The following is a 19,301-nucleotide window of genomic DNA, read 5'->3' on the forward strand; positions in this document are numbered from 1 at the left end:
ATAACAGGAACCAGAGAGGGTTAGGAATAACAGGAACCAGAGAGGGTTAGGGTTAGGAATAACAGGAACTAGAGAGTGTTAGGAATAACAGGAACTAGAGAGTGTTAGGAATAACAGGAACTAGAGAGGGTTAGGAATAACAGGAACCAGAGAGGGTTAGGAATAACAGGAACCAGAGAGGGTTAGGAATAACAGGAACCAGAGAGGGTTAGGAATAACAGGAACTAGAGGGTATGGAATAACAGGAACCAGAGAGGGTTAGGAATAACAGGAACCAGAGAGGGTTAGGAATAACAGGAACTAGAGAGGGTTAGGAATAACAGGAACTAGAGAGTGTTAGGAATAACAGGAACCAGAGGGTTAGGAATAACAGGAACCAGAGAGGGTTAGGAATAGCAGGAACCAGAGAGGGTTAGGAATAACAGGAACCAGAGGGTTAGGAATACCAGGAACCAGAGAGGGTTAGGAATAACAGGAACTAGAGAGGGTTAGGAGTAACAGGAACTAGAGAGGGTTAGGAATAACAGGAACCAGAGAGGGTTAGGAATAACAGGAACCAGAGGGTTAGGAATACCAGGAACCAGAGAGGGTTAGGAATAACAGGAACCAGAGGGTTAGGAATAACAGGAACCAGAGAGGGTTAGGAATAACAGGAACCAGAGAGGGTTAGGAATAACAGGAACCAGAGGGGGTTAGGAATAACAGGAACCAGAGAGGGTTAGGAGTAACAGGAACCAGAGGGTTAGGAATAACAGGAACCATAGAGGGTTAGGAATAACAGGAACCAGAGAGGGTTAGGAATAACAGGAACCAGAGAGGGTTAGGAATAACAGGAACCAGAGAGGGTTAGGAATAACAGGAACCAGAGAGGGTTAGGAATAACAGGAACCAGAGAGGGTTAGGAATAACAGGAACCAGAGAGGGTTAGGGTTAGGAATAACAGGAACCAGAGAGGGTTAGGAATAACAGGAACCAGAGAGGGTTAGGAATAACAGGAACCAGAGAGGGTTAGGAATAACAGGAACCAGAGAGGGTTAGGAATAACAGGAACCAGAGAGGGTTAGGAATAACAGGAACCAGAGGGGGTTAGGAATAACAGGAACCAGAGAGGGTTAGGAATAACAGGAACCAGAGAGGGTTAGGAATAACAGGAACCAGAGGGTTAGGAATAACAGGAACCAGAGAGGATTAGGAATAACAGGAACCAGAGAGGGTTAGGAATAACAGGAACTAGAGGGTTAGGAATAACAGGAACCAGAGAGGGTTAGGAATAACAGGAACCAGAGGGTTAGGAATAACAGGAACCAGAGGGTTAGGAATAACAGGAACCAGAGAGGGTTAGGAGTAACAGGAACCAGAGAGGGTTAGGGTTAGGAATAAAAGGAACCAGAGAGGGTTAGGAATAACAGGAACCAGAGGGTTAGGAATAACAGGAACCAGAGAGGGTTAGGAATACCAGGAACCAGAGACGGTTAGGAATAACAGGAACTAGAGAGGGTTAGGAATAACAGGAACCAGAGAGGGTTAGGAATAACAGAAACCAGAGGGTTAGGAATAACAGGAACCAGAGAGGGTTAGGAATAACAGGAACCAGAGAGGGTTAGGAATAACAGGAACCAGAGAGGGTTAGGAATAACAGGAACCAGAGAGGGTTAGGAATAACAGGAACCAGAGAGGGTTAGGAATAACAGGAACCAGAGAGGGTTAGGAATAACAGGAACCAGAGAGGGTTAGGAATAACAGGAACCAGAGAGGGTTAGGAATAACAGAAACCAGAGGGTTAGGAATAACAGAAACCAGAGGGTTAGGAATAACAGGAACCAGAGAGGGTTAGGAATAACAGGAACCAGAGAGGGTTAGGAATAACAGGAACCAGAGAGGGTTAGGGTTAGGAATAACAGGAACTAGAGAGTGTTAGGAATAACAGGAACTAGAGAGTGTTAGGAATAACAGGAACTAGAGAGGGTTAGGAATAACAGGAACCAGAGAGGGTTAGGAATAACAGGAACCAGAGAGGGTTAGGAATAACAGGAACCAGAGAGGGTTAGGAATAACAGGAACTAGAGGGTTAGGAATAACAGGAACCAGAGAGGGTTAGGAATAACAGGAACCAGAGAGGGTTAGGAATAACAGGAACTAGAGAGGGTTAGGAATAACAGGAACTAGAGAGTGTTAGGAATAACAGGAACCAGAGGGTTAGGAATAACAGGAACCAGAGAGGGTTAGGAATAGCAGGAACCAGAGAGGGTTAGGAATAACAGGAACCAGAGGGTTAGGAATACCAGGAACCAGAGAGGGTTAGGAATAACAGGAACTAGAGAGGGTTAGGAGTAACAGGAACTAGAGAGGGTTAGGAATAACAGGAACCAGAGAGGGTTAGGAATAACAGGAACCAGAGGGTTAGGAATACCAGGAACCAGAGAGGGTTAGGAATAGCAGGAACCAGAGGGTTAGGAATAACAGGAACCAGAGAGGGTTAGGAATAACAGGAACCAGAGAGGGTTAGGAATAACAGGAACCAGAGGGGGTTAGGAATAACAGGAACCAGAGAGGGTTAGGAGTAACAGGAACCAGAGGGTTAGGAATAACAGGAACCATAGAGGGTTAGGAATAACAGGAACCAGAGAGGGTTAGGAATAACAGGAACCAGAGAGGGTTAGGAATAACAGGAACCAGAGAGGGTTAGGAATAACAGGAACCAGAGAGGGTTAGGAATAACAGGAACCAGAGAGGGTTAGGAATAACAGAAACCAGAGAGGGTTGGGAATAACAGGAACTAGAGAGGGTTAGGAATAACAGGAACCAGAGAAGGTTAGGAATAACAGGAACCAGAGAGGGTTAGGAGTAACAGGAACCAAAGGGTTAGGAATAACAGGAACCATAGAGGGTTAGGAATAACAGGAACCAGAGAGGGTTAGGAATAACAGGAACCAGAGAGGGTTAGGAATAACAGGAACCAGAGAGGGTTAGGAATAACAGGAACCAGAGTGTTAGGAATAACAGGAACTAGAGAGTGTTAGGAATAACAGGAACTAGAGAGGGTTAGGAATAACAGGAACCAGAGAGGGTTAGGAATAACAGGAACCAGAGAGGGTTAGGAATAACAGGAACCAGAGAGGGTTAGGAATAACAGGAACTAGAGGGTTAGGAATAACAGGAACCAGAGAGGGTTAGGAATAACAGGAACCAGAGAGGGTTAGGAATAACAGGAACTAGAGAGGGTTAGGAATAACAGGAACTAGAGAGTGTTAGGAATAACAGGAACCAGAGGGTTAGGAATAACAGGAACCAGAGAGGGTTAGGAATAGCAGGAACCAGAGAGGGTTAGGAATAACAGGAACCAGAGGGTTAGGAATACCAGGAACCAGAGAGGGTTAGGAATAACAGGAACTAGAGAGGGTTAGGAGTAACAGGAACTAGAGAGGGTTAGGAATAACAGGAACCAGAGAGGGTTAGGAATAACAGGAACCAGAGGGTTAGGAATACCAGGAACCAGAGAGGGTTAGGAATAACAGGAACCAGAGGGTTAGGAATAACAGGAACCAGAGAGGGTTAGGAATAACAGGAACCAGAGAGGGTTAGGAATAACAGGAACCAGAGGGGGTTAGGAATAACAGGAACCAGAGAGGGTTAGGAGTAACAGGAACCAGAGGGTTAGGAATAACAGGAACCATAGAGGGTTAGGAATAACAGGAACCAGAGAGGGTTAGGAATAACAGGAACCAGAGAGGGTTAGGAATAACAGGAACCAGAGAGGGTTAGGAATAACAGGAACCAGAGAGGGTTAGGAATAACAGGAACCAGAGAGGGTTAGGAATAACAGAAACCAGAGAGGGTTGGGAATAACAGGAACTAGAGAGGGTTAGGAATAACAGGAACCAGAGAGGGTTAGGAATAACAGGAACCAGAGAGGGTTAGGAGTAACAGGAACCAAAGGGTTAGGAATAACAGGAACCATAGAGGGTTAGGAATAACAGGAACCAGAGAGGGTTAGGAATAACAGGAACCAGAGAGGGTTAGGAATAACAGGAACCAGAGAGGGTTAGGAATAACAGGAACCAGAGGGTTAGGAATAACACGAACCATAGAGGGTTAGGAATAACAGGAACCATAGAGGGTTAGGAATAACAGGAACCAGAGAGGGTTAGGAATAACAGGAACCAGAGAGGGTTAGGAATAACAGGAACCAGAGAGGGTTAGGAATAACAGGAACCAGAGGGTTAGGAATAACAGGAACCAGAGGGTTAGGAATAACAGGAACCAGAGAGGGTTAGGAATAACAGGAACCAGAGAGGGTTAGGGATGCCTGTAATGTGTTTATAGAATCTTTGTTGCTCCCCATTGCCCCAAACATCCTCTGTTTGCCGAGATCATTCACCTCTTAGGGTCCCGTGGCAATTCCCGTTGTTGCAGGGAGCTGTTTTCCCAGGCGCCCTGTGCAGGTCTGACAGCCGGAGATTTGGAGTTGGCCCCTGAAAGGTCCATTGTGCTGGCAAAGGGGTTTACATATGAATGTTATTTAACATGAGAGGGTTGTATGGGTGTTAGTGGCAAGCTTTCCAGATTTGGTGCCAAAATAAAGGACATTTAAGGTTATGTTGCATCCTTATATAGGAAGGCCACCAAAAACTCTGAGATTTTCATACCCAACTATAACACTTTCCGTCAAGATAGAACTGGCAAAGGGGGAGGAGTTGCAATCTACTGCAGAGATAGCCTGCAAAGTTCTGTCATACTTTCCAGGTCTATGCCCAAACAGTTCGAACTTCTAATTTTAAAAATTAATCTCTCCAGAAATAAGTCTCTCACTGTTGCCGCCTGCTACCGACCCCCCTCAGCTCCCAGCTGTGCCCTGGACACCATCTGTGAATTGATCGCTCCCCATCTAGCTTCAGAGTTTGTTCTGTTAGGTGACCTAAACTGGGATATGCTTAACACCCCGGCAGTCCTACAATCTAAGCTTGATGCCCTCAATCTCACACAAATCATCAAGGAACCCACCAGGTACAACCCCAAATCCGTAAACATGGGCACCCTAATAGACATTATCCTGACCAACTTGCCCTCCAAATACACCTCTGCTGTCTTCAATCAAGATCTCAGCGATCACTGCCTCATTGCCTGTGTCCGTAATGGGTCCACGGTCAAACGACCACCCCTCATCACTGTCAAACGCTCCCTGAAACACTTCTGCGAGCAGGCCTTTCTAATCGACCTGGCCCGGGTACCCTGGAAGGATATTGACCTCATCCCGTCAGTTGAGGATGCCTGGTCATTCTTTAAAAGTTACTTCCTCACCATATTAGACAAGCATGCTCCGTTCAAAAAATGCAGAACCAAGAACAGATATAGCCCTTGGTTCACTCCAGACCTGACTGCCCTCGACCAGCACAAAAACATCCTGTGGCGAACTGCGATAGCATCGAAGAGCCCCCGTGATATGCAACTGTTCAGGGAAGTCAGGAACCAATACACGCAGTCAGTCAGGAAAGCAAAGGCCAGCTTTTTCAAGCAGAAATTTGCATCCTGTAGCTCTAACTCCAAAAAGTTCTGGGATACTGTAAAGTCCATGGAAAACAAGAGCACCTCCTCCCAGCTGCCCACTGCACTGAGGCTAGACAACACGGTCACCACTGATAAGTCCGTGATAATCGAAAACTTCAACAAACATTTCTCAATGGCTGGCCATGCCTTCCACCTGGCGACTCCAACCTTGGCCAGCAGCCCCGCCCGGCCCGCTGCTACTCGCCCAAGCGTCCCCAGCTTCTCCTTTACCCATATCCAGATAGCAGATGTTCTGAAAGAGCTGGAAAACCTGGACCCATACAAATCAGCTGGGCTTGACAATCTGGACCCCCTATTTCTGAAACTGTCCGCCGCCATTGTCGCACCCCCTATTACCAGCCTGTTCAACCTCTCCTTCGTATCATCTGAGATCCCCAAGGATTGGAAAGCTGCCGCTGTCATTCCCCTCTTCAAAGGGGGAGACACCCTGGACCCAAACTGTTACAGACCTATATCCATCCTGCCCTGCCTAGCTAAGGTCTTCGAAAGCCAAGTCAACAAACAGATCACTGACCATCTCGAATCCCACCGTACCTTCTCCGCTGTGCAATCCGGTTTCCGAGCCGGTCACGGGTGCACCTCAGCCACGCTCAAGGTACTAAACGATATCATAACCGCCATCGATAAAAGACATTACTGTGCAGCCGTCTTCATCGACCTGGCCAAGGCTTTCGACTCTGTCAATCACCATATTCTTATCGGCAGACTCAATAGCCTCGGTTTTTCTAATGACTGCCTTGCCTGGTTCACCAACTACTTTGCAGACAGAGTTCAGTGTGTCAAATCGGAGGGCATGTTTTCCGGTCCTCTGGCAGTCTCTATGGGGGTACCACAGGGTTCAATTCTCGGGCCGACTCTTTTCTCTGTATACATCAATGATGTTGCTCTTGCTGCGGGCGATTCCCTGATCCACCTCTACGGAGACGACACCATTCTGTATACTTCCGGCCCTTCCCTGGACACTGTGCTATCTAACCTCCAAATGAGCTTCAATGCCATACAACACTCCTTCCGTGGCCTCCAACTGCTCTTAAATGCTAGTAAAACCAAATGCATGCTTTTCAACCGTTCGCTGCCTGCACCCGCACGCCCGACTAGCATCACCACCCTGGACGGTTCCGACCTAGAATATGTGGACATCTATAAGTACCTAGGTGTCTGGCTAGACTGCAAACTCTCCTTCCAGACTCATATCAAACATCTCCAATCCAAAATCAAATCTAGAGTCGGCTTTCTATTCCGGAACAAAGCCTCCTTCACTCACGCCGCCAAACTTACCCTAGTAAAACTGACTATCCTACCGATCCTCGACTTCGGCGATGTCATCTACAAAATAGCTTCCAATACTCTACTTAGCAAACTGGATGCAGTTTATCACAGTGCCATCCGTTTTGTTACTAAAGCACCTTATACGACCCACCACTGCGACCTGTGTGCCCTAGTCGGCTGGCCCTCGCTACATGTTCGTCGTCAGACCCACTGGCTCCAGGTCATCTACAAGGCTATGCTAGGTAAAGTGCCGCCTTATCTCAGTTCACTGGTCACGATGGCTACACCCACCCGTAGCACGCGCTCCAGCAGGTGTATCTCACTGATCATCCCTAAAGCCAAAACCTCATTTGGACGCCTTTCCTTCCAGTTCTCTGCTGCCTGCGACTGGAACGAATTGCAAAAATCTCTGAAGTTGGAGACTTTTATCTCCCTCAACAACTTTAAAAATCTGCTATCCGAGCAGCTAACCGATCGCTGCAGCTGTACATAGTCCATCTGTAAACTACCCACCCAATTTACCTACCTCACCCCCATACTGCTTTTATTTATTTACTTTTCTGCTCTTTTGCACACCAGTATCTCTTCTTGCACATGATCATCTGATGATTTATCACTCCAGTGTTAATCTGCTAAATTGTAATTATTCGATTTATTGCCTACCTCATGCCTTTTGCACACATTGTATATAGATTCTCTTTTTCCTACCATGTTATTGACTTGTTTATTGTTTACTCCATGTGTAACTCTGTGTTGTTGTCTGTTCACACTGCTATGCTTTATCTTGGCCAGGTCGCAGTTGCAAATGAGAACTTGTTCTCAACTAGCCTACCTGGTTAAATAAAGGTGAAATAAAATAAAAATAAAAATATGGCCTTCTCCCCTAAGGCGATGTCCTCCAGGTGTTTCCCCTTTTCACCTCCTCCATCTTCTTCACCGAGGTTACATGCTAATCCGTTGTGTGTGTTAAAGTTTGGTCATTTAGTTTTGAGTTGTTCCCTACCAATTTGTTTGTTTCTTTCTGCCTGTTTAGCCTCAGTAACTGGTTGTAAGTAAGATGACTAGCACAAACGAGTTCACAAAGGCTGTGGACATTTTTTATTTTTTATTTAACTAGGCAAGTCAGTTAAGAACAAATTCTTATTTACAACGACGGCCTAGGAACAGTGGGTTAACTGCCTTGTTCAGGGGAATAGTGGGTTAACTGCCTTGTTCAGGGGAATAGTGGGTTAACTGCCTTGTTCAGGGGAATAGTGGGTAAACTGCCTTGTTCAGGGGAATAGTGGGTAAACTGCCTTGTTCAGGGGAACAGTGGGTTAACTGTCTTGTTCAGGGGAACAGTGGGTTAACTGCCTTGTTCAGGGGAACAGTGGATTAACTGCCTTGTTCAGGGGAACAGTGGATTAACTGCCTTGTTCAGGGGAACAGTGGATTAACTGCCTTGTTCAGGGGAACAGTGGGTTAACTGTCTTGTTCAGGGGAACAGTGGGTTAACTGCCTTGTTCAGGGGAACAGTGGATTAACTGCCTTGTTCAGGGGAACAGTGGATTAACTGCCTTGTTCAGGGGAACAGTGGATTAACTGCCTTGTTCAGGGGAACAGTGGATTAACTGCCTTGTTCAGGGGAACAGTGGGTTAACTGCCTTGGTCAGGGGAACAGTGGATTAACTGCCTTGTTCAGGGGAACAGTGGATTAACTGCCTTGTTCAGGGGAACAGTGGATTAACTGCCTTGTTCAGGGGAACAGTGGATTAACTGCCTTGTTCAGGGGAACAGTGGATTAACTGCCTTGTTCAGGGGAACAGTGGATTAACTGCCTTGTTCAGGGGAACAGTGGATTAACTGCCTTGTTCAGGGGAACAGTGGATTAACTGCCTTGTTCAGGGGAACAGTGGGTAAACTGCCTTGGTCAGGGGAACAGTGGATTAACTGCCTTGTTCAGGGGAACAGTGGGTAAACTGCCTTGGTCAGGGGAACAGTGGATTAACTGCCTTGTTCAGGGGAACAGTGGGTAAACTGCCTTTGTCAGGGGAACAGTGGATTAACTGCCTTGTTCAGGGGAACAGTGGGTAAACTGTCTTGTTCAGGGGAACAGTGGGTAAACTGCCTTGGTCAGGGGAACAGTGGATTAACTGCCTTGTTCAGGGGAACAGTGGGTAAACTGCCTTGGTCAGGGGAACAGTTAACTGCCTTGTTCAGGGGAACAGTGGGTAAACTGCCTTGGTCAGGGGAACAGTGGGTAAACTGCCTTGGTCAGGGGAACAGTGGATTAACTGCCTTGTTCAGGGGAACAGTGGGTAAACTGCCTTGGTCAGGGGAACAGTGGATTAACTGCCTTGTTCAGGGGAACAGTGGGTAAACTGCCTTGGTCAGGGGAACAGTGGATTAACTGCCTTGTTCAGGGGAACAGTGGGTAAACTGCCTTGTTCAGGGGAACAGTGGGTAAACTGCCTTGTTCAGGGGAACAGTGGGTTAACTGCCTTGCTCAGGGGAACAGTGGGTAAACTGCCTTGTTCAGGGGAACAGTGGGTAAACTGCCTTGTTCAGGGGAACAGTGGGTTAACTGTCTTGTTCAGGGGAACAGTGGGTTAACTGCCTTGTTCAGGGGAACAGTGGGTAAACTGTCTTGTTCAGGGGAACAGTGGGTAAACTGCCTTGGTCAGGGGAACAGTGGATTAACTGCCTTGTTCAGGGGAACAGTGGGTAAACTGCCTTGGTCAGGGGAACAGTGGATTAACTGCCTTGTTCAGGGGAACAGTGGGTAAACTGCCTTGGTCAGGGGAACAGTGGGTAAACTGCCTTGGTCAGGGGAACAGTGGATTAACTGCCTTGTTCAGGGGAACAGTGGGTAAACTGCCTTGATCAGGGGAACAGTGGATTAACTGCCTTGTTCAGGGGAACAGTGGGTAAACTGCCTTGGTCAGGGGAACAGTGGATTAACTGCCTTGTTCAGGGGAACAGTGGGTAAACTGCCTTGTTCAGGGGAACAGTGGGTAAACTGCCTTGTTCAGGGGAACAGTGGGTTAACTGCCTTGCTCAGGGGAACAGTGGGTAAACTGCCTTGTTCAGGGGAACAGTGGGTAAACTGCCTTGTTCAGGGGAACAGTGGGTTAACTGTCTTGTTCAGGGGAACAGTGGGTTAACTGCCTTGTTCAGGGGAACAGTGGGTTAACTGCCTTGCTCAGGGGAACAGTGGGTTAACTGCCTTGTTCAGGGGAACAGTGGGTAAACTGCCTTGTTCAGGGGAACAGTGGGTTAACTGTCTTGTTCAGGGGAACAGTGGGTAAACTGCCTTGTTCAGGGGAACAGTGGGTTAACTGCCTTGTTCAGGGGAACAGTGGGTAAACTGCCTTGTTCAGGGGAACAGAGGGTAAACTGCCTTGTTCAGGGGAACAGTGGGTTAACTGTCTTGTTCAGGGGAACAGTGGGTAAACTGCCTTGTTCAGAGGCAGAACGACAGATTATCTCTACTCTCTCTCCCCCTGTCTGTCTCTCCCCCTGTCTGTCTGTCCGTCCGTCCGTCCGTCCGTCCGTCCGTCTGTCTGTCTGTCTGTCTGTCTGTCTCTCTCTCTCGACTCTCTGTCTACTCTCTCTCTCTTCTCTCTCCCCTGTCTGTCTCTCTCTACTCTCTCTCTGTCTACTCTCTCTCTCTCTCCTGTCTGTCTGTCTGTCTGTCTGTCTGTCTGTCTGTCTGTCTGTCTACTCTCTCCCCTGTCACTCTCTCTCTCTACTCTGTCTACTCTCTCTCCCACCTGTCTGTCTCTCTCTCTCTACTCTCTACTCTCTCGCCACCCTGTCTGTCTCTCTCTCTACTCTCTACTCTCCTCCCTGTCTGTCTCTCTCTACTTTCTCTGTCTACTCTCTCTCTCCCTGTCTGTCTCTCTCTCTCTACTCTGTCTCTCTCTCTACTCTGTCTACTCTCTCTCCTCCCTGTCTGTCTCTCTCTACTCTCGTCTACTCTCTCTCTCTCTCTCTCTCTCTCTATCTACTCTCTCTCCTCCCTGTCTGTCTCTCTCTACTCTTGTCTACTCTCTCTGTCTACTCTCTCTCCTCCCTGTCTGTCTCTCTCTACTCTCTCTGTCTACTCTCTCTCCTCCCTGTCTGTCTCTCTCTACTCTCTGTCTACTCTCTCTCCCACCTGTCTGTCTCTCTCTACTCTCTCTACTCTGTCTACTCTCTCTCCCACCTGTCTGTCTCTCTCTACTCTCTCTCTCTATCTACTCTCTCTCCTCAGTCTGTCTCTCTCTACTCTCGTCTACTCTCTCTCCCACCTGTCTGTCTCTCTCTACTCTGTCTACTCTCTCTCCTCCCTGTCTGTCTCTCTCTACTCTCGTCTACTCTCTCTCCCACCTGTCTGTCTCTCTCTACTCTGTCTACTCTCTCTCCCACCTGTCTGTCTCTCTCTACTCTGTCTACTCTCTCTCCCACCTGTCTGTTTCTCTCTACTCTCTCTCTCTCTATCTACTCTCGCTCTCCCACCTGTCTGTCTCTCTCTACTCTCTGTCTACTCTCTCTCCCACCTGTCTGTCTCTCTCTACTCTCTGTCTACTCTCTCTCCCACCCGTCTGTCTCTCTACTCTCTCTTTCTCTATCTACTCTCTCTCTCTATCTACTCTCTACTCTCTCTATCTACTCTCTCTCCTCCCTGTCTGTCTCTCTCTACTCTCTCTCTCTCTGTCTACTCTCTCTCCCACCTGTCTGTCTCTCTCTACTCTCTCTCTCTCTGTCTACTCTCTCTCTCCTCCCTGTCTGTCTCTCTCTACTCTCTCTCTGTCTACTCCAATGTTCCCACCCCGGGACTGCCGTGCAGAAGATATATCAGCCCACAGGGAGAAGCACGAGATTGAACTTCACTCAACTTTCTAGAGCAGTGGTCTGTAAAAAACAACTATGATAAAGCCTTGTGTTCCTATTTTAGTTTATTTTAGTCTTGTGCTGTTGGTGGTAGATGCACCAGATTCAGCTGCCCTGCGCGCTGGGTAGGAGAACTGTTGCCATTTTAAACATTTCATATGTCTCTAGGTGCAAACTATGTCTTCCTGGTGGGCCCAGAGAGCAAATCAAATGCACTATAAACCTACCGCTGGCCAATCGGATGGCTCAGATGACCGTGTCTGGCAGGCCCAGAGAGCAAATCAAATGCACTATAAACCTACCGCTGGCCAATCGGATGGCTCAGATGACCGTGTCTGCAGTAACATAGCAGGCATAAAATAAATCTACAGCAAAATTGAGACTGTAAGATTTCAAAACGTTTAAAACCACGACTAGAGAGAAAAATACAACAAAAAAAACCCTGCTGTTTTTATGAGTGACTTCCTGTTTAAGTTGTTACTCAGCACTGCCAACACTTTGTAGTCAACACTTTTATAGCCCATAAAATGGACCCTATTTCCACTCCGACCTACAACAAGCAGTGCAGCAGTAATGAATGAGTAGGACAGTGTATCTACAGGCTTGCGTTGTTGTTGTCATTAGTGGTTTGTGTCTTTTTTAATATCGAGGAATATTTCACTTTCTCTGTTCATAGGAGTAACAACATGAATTGGTGCATGAGGCAGAAATAATGAGGTGCGACTCGAGTTTCGCCATCGGCTGGAAGACGGTGTCCCTTTTTGGTCAGTGTCAGTGGAGGAAAGGGAGAACGGAGGGATGTTGAGAGACGGTCCCTCAGTCTGCTGCTCTCTCCCTCTGCTGAGACTGACCCTCAGTCTGCTGCACTCTCCCTCCACTGAGACTGACCCTCAGTCTGCTGCTCTCTCCCTCCACTGAGACTGACCCTCAGTCTGCTGCACTCTCCCTCCGCTGAGACTGACCCTCAGTCTGCTGCTCTCTCCCTCTGCTGAGACGGACCCTCAGTCTGCTGCTCTCTCCCTCCGCAGAGACGGACCCTCAGTCTGCTGCTCTCTCCCTCTGCTGAGACGGTCCCTCAGTCTGCTGCTCTCTCCCTCCGCTGAGACGGACCCTCAGCCTGCTGCTCTCAGCCTCCGCTGAGACTGACCCTCAGTCTGCTGCTCTCTCCCTCTGCTGAGTCGGACCCTCAGTCTGCTGCTCTCTCCCTCCGCTGAGACTGACCCTCAGTCTGCTGCTCTCTCCCTCTGCTGAGTCGGACCCTCAGTCTGCTGCTCTCTTCCTCCGCTGAGACTGACCCTCAGCCTGCTGCTCTCTCCCTCTGCTGAGACGGACCCTCAGTCTGCTGCTCTCTCCCTCTGCTGAGACTGACCCTCAGTCTGCTGCTCTCTCCCTCTGCTGAGTCGGATCCTCAGTCTGCTGCTCTCTCCCTCTGCTGAGACAGACCCTCAGTCTGCTGCTCTCTCCCTCTGCTGAGTCGGACCCTCAGTCTGCTGCTCTCTCCCTCCGCTGAGACGGACCCTCAGTCTGCTGCTCTCTCCCTCTGCTGAGACTGACCCTCAGTCTGCTGCTCTCTCCCTCTGCTGAGTCGGACCCTCAGTCTGCTGCTCTCTCCCTCTGCTGAGACGGACCCTCAGTCTGCTGCTCTCTCCCTCCGCTGAGACTGACCCTCAGTCTGCTGCTCTCTCCCTCTGCTGAGACGGACCCTCAGTCTGCTGCTCTCTCCCTCTGCTGAGACTGACCCTCAGTCTGCTCCTCTCTCCCTCTGCTGAGACGGACCCTCAGTCTGCTGCTCTCTCCCTCCGCTGAGACGGACCCTCAGTCTGCTGCTCTCTCCCTCCGCTGAGACGGACCCTCAGTCTGCTGCTCTCTCCCTCCGCTGAGACGGACCATGAGATGCAGGCACCATCAGCCCAGTAAAATAAAAAGCGAATTATTTAAATGTATCCTCACTCAGATGTGCCTCAAAAGTAATACAACAACGGATCTATTACCGGTGTGATCGTATAGCCTACCTCAAATGTAGAAATATATATATTTTTTAAATGTCCCGAACAACAGTGCATTGGTAGGTAAATTCAAGTAAAGCCAATATGCAGTGATAATGTATTGAGGTAATGTATTGGGGTAATGTATTGGGGTAATGTATTGGGCCTATAGCCTACTGCACTAACCTCATTAATACTGAACTGTTTTTAATTGTTTTAAATTTGCTCAGAATGTTCCAAAGCTAAGCAACTATTCTGCACCCAGAAAGCTGTGTGAAAGTTGTATACATTAATAGTCATTAGGACAACCACGCTCTCACTGTCACGTTCCTGACCTGTTTTTCCTTTTTCTTGTATTTATTTAGTTGGTCAGTGCGTGAGTTGGGTGGGTGTTTGTTTTCCGTGTAGTCGTTGTGCCACACGGGACTGTTTGTTAAATATAAATATAAATAAATATATAAATATAAATTATGGACACAAACCACTCCGCGTATTGGTCCGATCCTTCTCGCCTCTCCTCGTCCGAGGAGGAGGAATATGAAAGCCGTAACTCTCACCACGCTCTAAGAAACGTTCTCAGAACGTTATGTGCTAGCTGGGTAATGGTATTTTAGATGTCCTGTAGGTGTTTTGATGTACTCTTTAATTGAGAGAGAGAGAGGAGGGAGAGAGTCTGGAACGATTCTTAAACACATTTTTAAATAAAGTTGGATTTAATTTGGATATAATTCGGACTTGACTACTTCGGGAACCCAAACTACAGTAGATATCCTCCTTTTTTCCTAGTGTAAGAAATGTATGCATCAATACTGCAGAAACACTCTCTAAATACATGGCTCTGACCCAAACTAGATATCTTCCTTCTTCTCTATGAGTGACATAAACCTTCCTGTCTGGTCCTCTATGTTGTGGCGTTACCATAGAGATCAAAATATTTAGCAGATGTTATTGCGGATGTAACGAAATGCTTGTGTTCCTAGCTCCAACGGTGCAGTAATATCTAACAATTCAAGTATAGCACCCAAGTTGAAGGAGGAGACAATGCTCTGGGCGTTGTCTGATCCCAACCCATAGGAATCCCGGCCCAATTGACTACTTTAAAATGGTGGAAGCCCTCAATGGCAATGTCCGTGTAAAAATGGGTTATAGCTAAGTGTGAGTCCTATAACTATCTCTATGGATGTCACACATCCAGTCCCCTCCAATGACACGGTCGGTTGCTGAGGGAAGAATGTGTGGCATGGGCATAGTCAGCATTTATTTTGTTCTGTCTACAAAACAGGTGGTGTGAAACCGGGTGGTGTGAAACCGGGTGGTGTCAAACCGGGTTGTGTCGAACCGGGTGGTGTCAAAACAGGTGGTGTCAAACTGGGTGGTGTCAAACTGGGTGGTGTGAAACCGGGTGGTGTGAAACCGGGTGGTGTCAAACTGGGTGGTGTAAAACCGGGTGGTGTCAAACCGGGTAGTGTCAAACCGGGTGGTGTCAAAACGAGTGGTGTGAAACCGGGTGGTGTCAAACCGGGTGGTGTCAAACCGGGTGGTGTAACCGGGTGGTGTCAAACTGGGTGTTGTCAAACCGGGTGGTGTCAAACCGGGTGGTGTCAAACCGGGTGGTGTCAAAACGGGTGGGTTATTCAGAAAACTTGGCGCAGAATCGCTAGTCACAATACTTACAAAACACACACACACACACACACACACACACACACACACACACACACACACACACACACACACACACACACACACACACACACACACACACACACACACACACACACACACACACACAGAGAGAGAGAGAGGACAGTACAGACAGTCAGTGATGTCCTGGCCAATGGTTGTTCTCCCCGTCGTCCCCGACAACACACATAATAAACAGCAGCTCTCAACAACCTAATTGCCCATTAAGCAACACTCCAGCCCTCGTTCCCCTCCCCTTCATCTATCTGCCTCTGTTGGGCCTCCTCTCCCCAGAGACCCAGCGGCACTGCCTTGGTCACCACCGTCCCGGCGGACAAAAATGCTGGTTGTCATGACGTCATGATATGAATCAGCGATGTCACCTGGGACGTTGTGTTATGTGTTTACATGAAGCTATATCGCTCTCGGTCAAACATCTGAAATCCTGCTCTTTTTCTCTCTTTCTCTTTTCTGCCAAAAGATAGAGAAATTAAATATACAATGAATTAATAAATGAAAGAGGTAATATATAATACATTATCGAATGAGTGATTTAACAAATTAATGATGTAATGAGTAAAATTATAAAATATAATAAATGAATGATGTAATGAATGAATGAAATATGTAATGAATGATTCATGTAATGAATGAATGAAATATATAATGAATGAAATATATAATGAATGATTTATGTAATGAATGAATTAAATATATAATGAATGAAATAGGTAATGAATGATTGATGTAATGAATGAATGAAATGTCTAATGAATGAATGATGTAATGAATGAATTAAATATACGATGAATAAAATATGTATTGAATGAATGAAAGAGCTCATGTCCTCTGTCTTTTGTGTTGCAGGTCTGACGGACGACCAAGTGAAGGCGTATCTCTCCGTTCACCCTCAGATGCTGGATGAGTTTGTATCGGAGAGCGTGAGTTCAGAGACGCTGGACAGATGGCACAAGACGAGAAAGAGCAGCGGTAGTCTGCCTGCAGGTAACACACACACACACACACACACACACACACACACACACACACACACACACACACACACACACACACACACACACACACACACACACACACACACACACACACACACACACACACACACACACACACACACACAACACCACTCAAAATACCCTGTTACATCTGCCTCTATTGAGCACCAGATAGTTTATGAAGTGCTTATGAAGTGCTTATGAAGTGCTTATGAAGGCTTAATGAAGGCTCTATAAAGCCTTTATTATAGCTGCAGGTGAACACCTCCCGTCTCCACGGAGGACAACCCCCGCTGTTTACAAGCCATTTGTGAATTGCCATTTAGCAGACCTTTTATACAAAAAACGACTTACAGTCATGTGTGCGTAAATTTTACGTACTGGTGGCCCCGGGAATCGAACCCACAATCCTGGTGTTGCAAGCACCATGCTCTACCAGCTGAGCCTTACAGGACCAGGGAACGAGCACCGCTCCTATCACACTCTACACCGTCACCGTCTGAGTGGAGCATCAGCTTACAGCTATCCGTTGTTAGCATAGGATAACCTCGTTGGGTACAAACGTCCATTTTTCTGGAAGGATGTGAGGCTGCATACACATTTTTACATTTAAAAAATATATATTTTTATTTTATTTTATTTTATTTATTTAGCAGATTGTCTTATGCAGAGTGACTTACAGTTAGTGCATTCATTTTAAGGTAGGTCGATGAGACAACCACATTTCCACCCCCCCCCCATTTCAATGCATTCATATATTCAGCCTCGTGTGTGTTTACTTTAATCACGTCTCTGATGGACAAAATAGCAGACAGAAAGAAGGGAATACAGAGAAAGAGGAGAGAGAAAGGGAGAGAGAGAAAGAGAAAGGGAGAGACAGAGAAAGAGGAGAAAGAGAAAGGGAGAAAGCGAGAGAGAAAGAGGAGAGAGAGTGTGATCGACAGGATTAATTAAAAGAGAGAGAGAAGGAGAGGGTCTGCCGGGTCTCTATGGGTCATTAGACGTGTTTGGAACGGGCAAGTTGAGTCTGCGTTGCCCGGCACACACACACACACACACACACAGAGACAGAGACAGAGAGAGACAGAGAGAGACAGAGAGAGAGACAGAGAGAGACAGAGAGAGAGACAGAGAGAGACAGAGAGAGAGAGAGAGAGAGAGAGAGAGAGAGAGAGAGAGAGAGAGAGAGAGAGAGAGAGAGGCTTGCCTCACAGACCAAGCACATCCATCAATGGCCCACAGGCCTTGCTGGCCCTCCGCCCAGCTCTCCTACTGACGTCAGAAACAACCTCCTGGGACCAGCGTCGGCCTGAATGGGGGCAGGCTGTGTGTGTGTGTGCAGGCTGTGTGTGTGTGTGCAGGCTGTGTGTGTGTGTGCAGGCTGTGTGTGTGTGTGCAGGCTGCGTGTGTGTGTGTGCAGGCTGTGTGTGTGTGGGCAGAATGTGTGTGTGTGGGCAGAATGTGTGTGTGCGTGTTTGTATTTGTGTGTGTGCGAGTGCTGGTAGATTTGTTGCATTTTAGAGCGGTTTTCTATTTTTCTACATGAGGGCTACAGTCTAGAGTTGTGTTGCCAGCCATGCGGATAGGGTGGAACAGTGTAGAGCACACGAGGACTACAGTCTAGAGTCGTGTTGCCAGCCATGCGGATAGGGTGGAACAGGGTAGAGCACACGAGGACTACAGTCTAGAGTCATGTTGCCAGCCATGCTGATAGGGTAGCGCACACGAGGACTACAGTCTAGAGTCGTGTTGCCAGCCATGTGGATAGGGTGGAACAGGATAGAGCACACGAGGACTACAGTCTAGAGTCATGTTGCCAGCCATGCTGATAGGGTGGAACAGGATAGAGCACACGAGGACTACAGTCTAGAGTCATGTTGCCAGCCATGCTGATAGGGTAGCGCACACGAGGACTACAGTCTAGAGTCGTGTTGCCAGCCATGTGGATAGGGTGGAACAGGATAGAGCAGGGTGGGGTGGGTTAAGGTAGTGTATGGTAGGGAGGGACAATTAAACTACATCCAAAAGGGCACCCTATTGCCTATATAGTGCACTACTTTAGACCAGAGCCCTATAGCACCATATTCCCTACATAGTGCACTACTTTAGACCAGAGCCCTATGGCACCATATTCCCTATATAGTGCACTACTTTAGACCAGAGCCCTATAGAACCCTATTCCCTATATAGTGCAATAGTTTTGAGTAGTGGCTTCCGTCTGGCCACTCTACCGTAAAGGCCTGATTGGTGGAGTGCTGCAGAGATGGTTGTCCTTCTGGAAGGTTCTCCCATCTCCACAGAGGAACTCTAGAGCTCTGTCAGAGTGACCATCAGGTTGTTGGTTACCTCCCTGACCAAGGCCCTTCTCCCCTGATTGCTCAGTTTGGCCAGGTGGCTAGCTCTAGGAAGAGTCTTGGTGGTTCCAAACTTCTTCCATTTCAGAATGATGGACGCCACTGTGTTCTTGGGGACCTTCAATGCTGAAGAAATGTTTTGGTAACCTTCCCCAGATCTGTGCCTCGACACAATCCTGTCTCGGAGCTCTACGGACAATTCCTTCGACCTCATGGCTTGGTTTGTGCTCTGACATGCACTGTCAACTGTGGGACCTTATATAGACAGGTGTGTGCCTTTCGAAATCATGTCCAATCAATTGAATTTACCACAGGTGGACTCCAATCAAGTTGTAGAAACATCTCAAGGATGATCAATGGAAACAGGATCCACCTGTTGCTCAATTTACAGTCTCATAGCAAAGTGTCTGAATACTTACATAAATAAGGCATTTCTGTTTTTAATTTTTAATATGTTTACAAAAATGTCTAAAAATCTGTTTTTACTTTTCCATTATGGGGTATTATGTGTCGATTGATGAAAAATGATGTAATCCATTTTAGAATAAGGCTGTAACGTAACAAAATGTGGAAAA

The 19,301-nt window shown here is 47.4% G+C and overlaps 1 protein-coding gene across 3 annotated transcripts in view; it reads left to right on the forward strand.

Annotated features, from left to right (window-relative positions):
- The window catches only part of LOC129828537 (cAMP and cAMP-inhibited cGMP 3',5'-cyclic phosphodiesterase 10A-like), a 194,090-nt gene that overhangs the window by 26,665 nt on the left and 148,124 nt on the right, over positions 1–19,301 (forward strand). For all 3 annotated transcript variants that reach the window (XM_055889551.1, XM_055889554.1, XM_055889553.1), the window contains exon 2: positions 16,224–16,361. In XM_055889551.1, coding sequence (XP_055745526.1) covers positions 16,224–16,361 — 138 coding nt within the window. The remainder of the gene's footprint in view (positions 1–16,223; positions 16,362–19,301) is intronic.

Source organism: Salvelinus fontinalis, chromosome 30 (assembly GCF_029448725.1).
Source record: "Salvelinus fontinalis isolate EN_2023a chromosome 30, ASM2944872v1, whole genome shotgun sequence".
Taxonomy (NCBI): Eukaryota; Metazoa; Chordata; class Actinopteri; order Salmoniformes; family Salmonidae; genus Salvelinus; species Salvelinus fontinalis.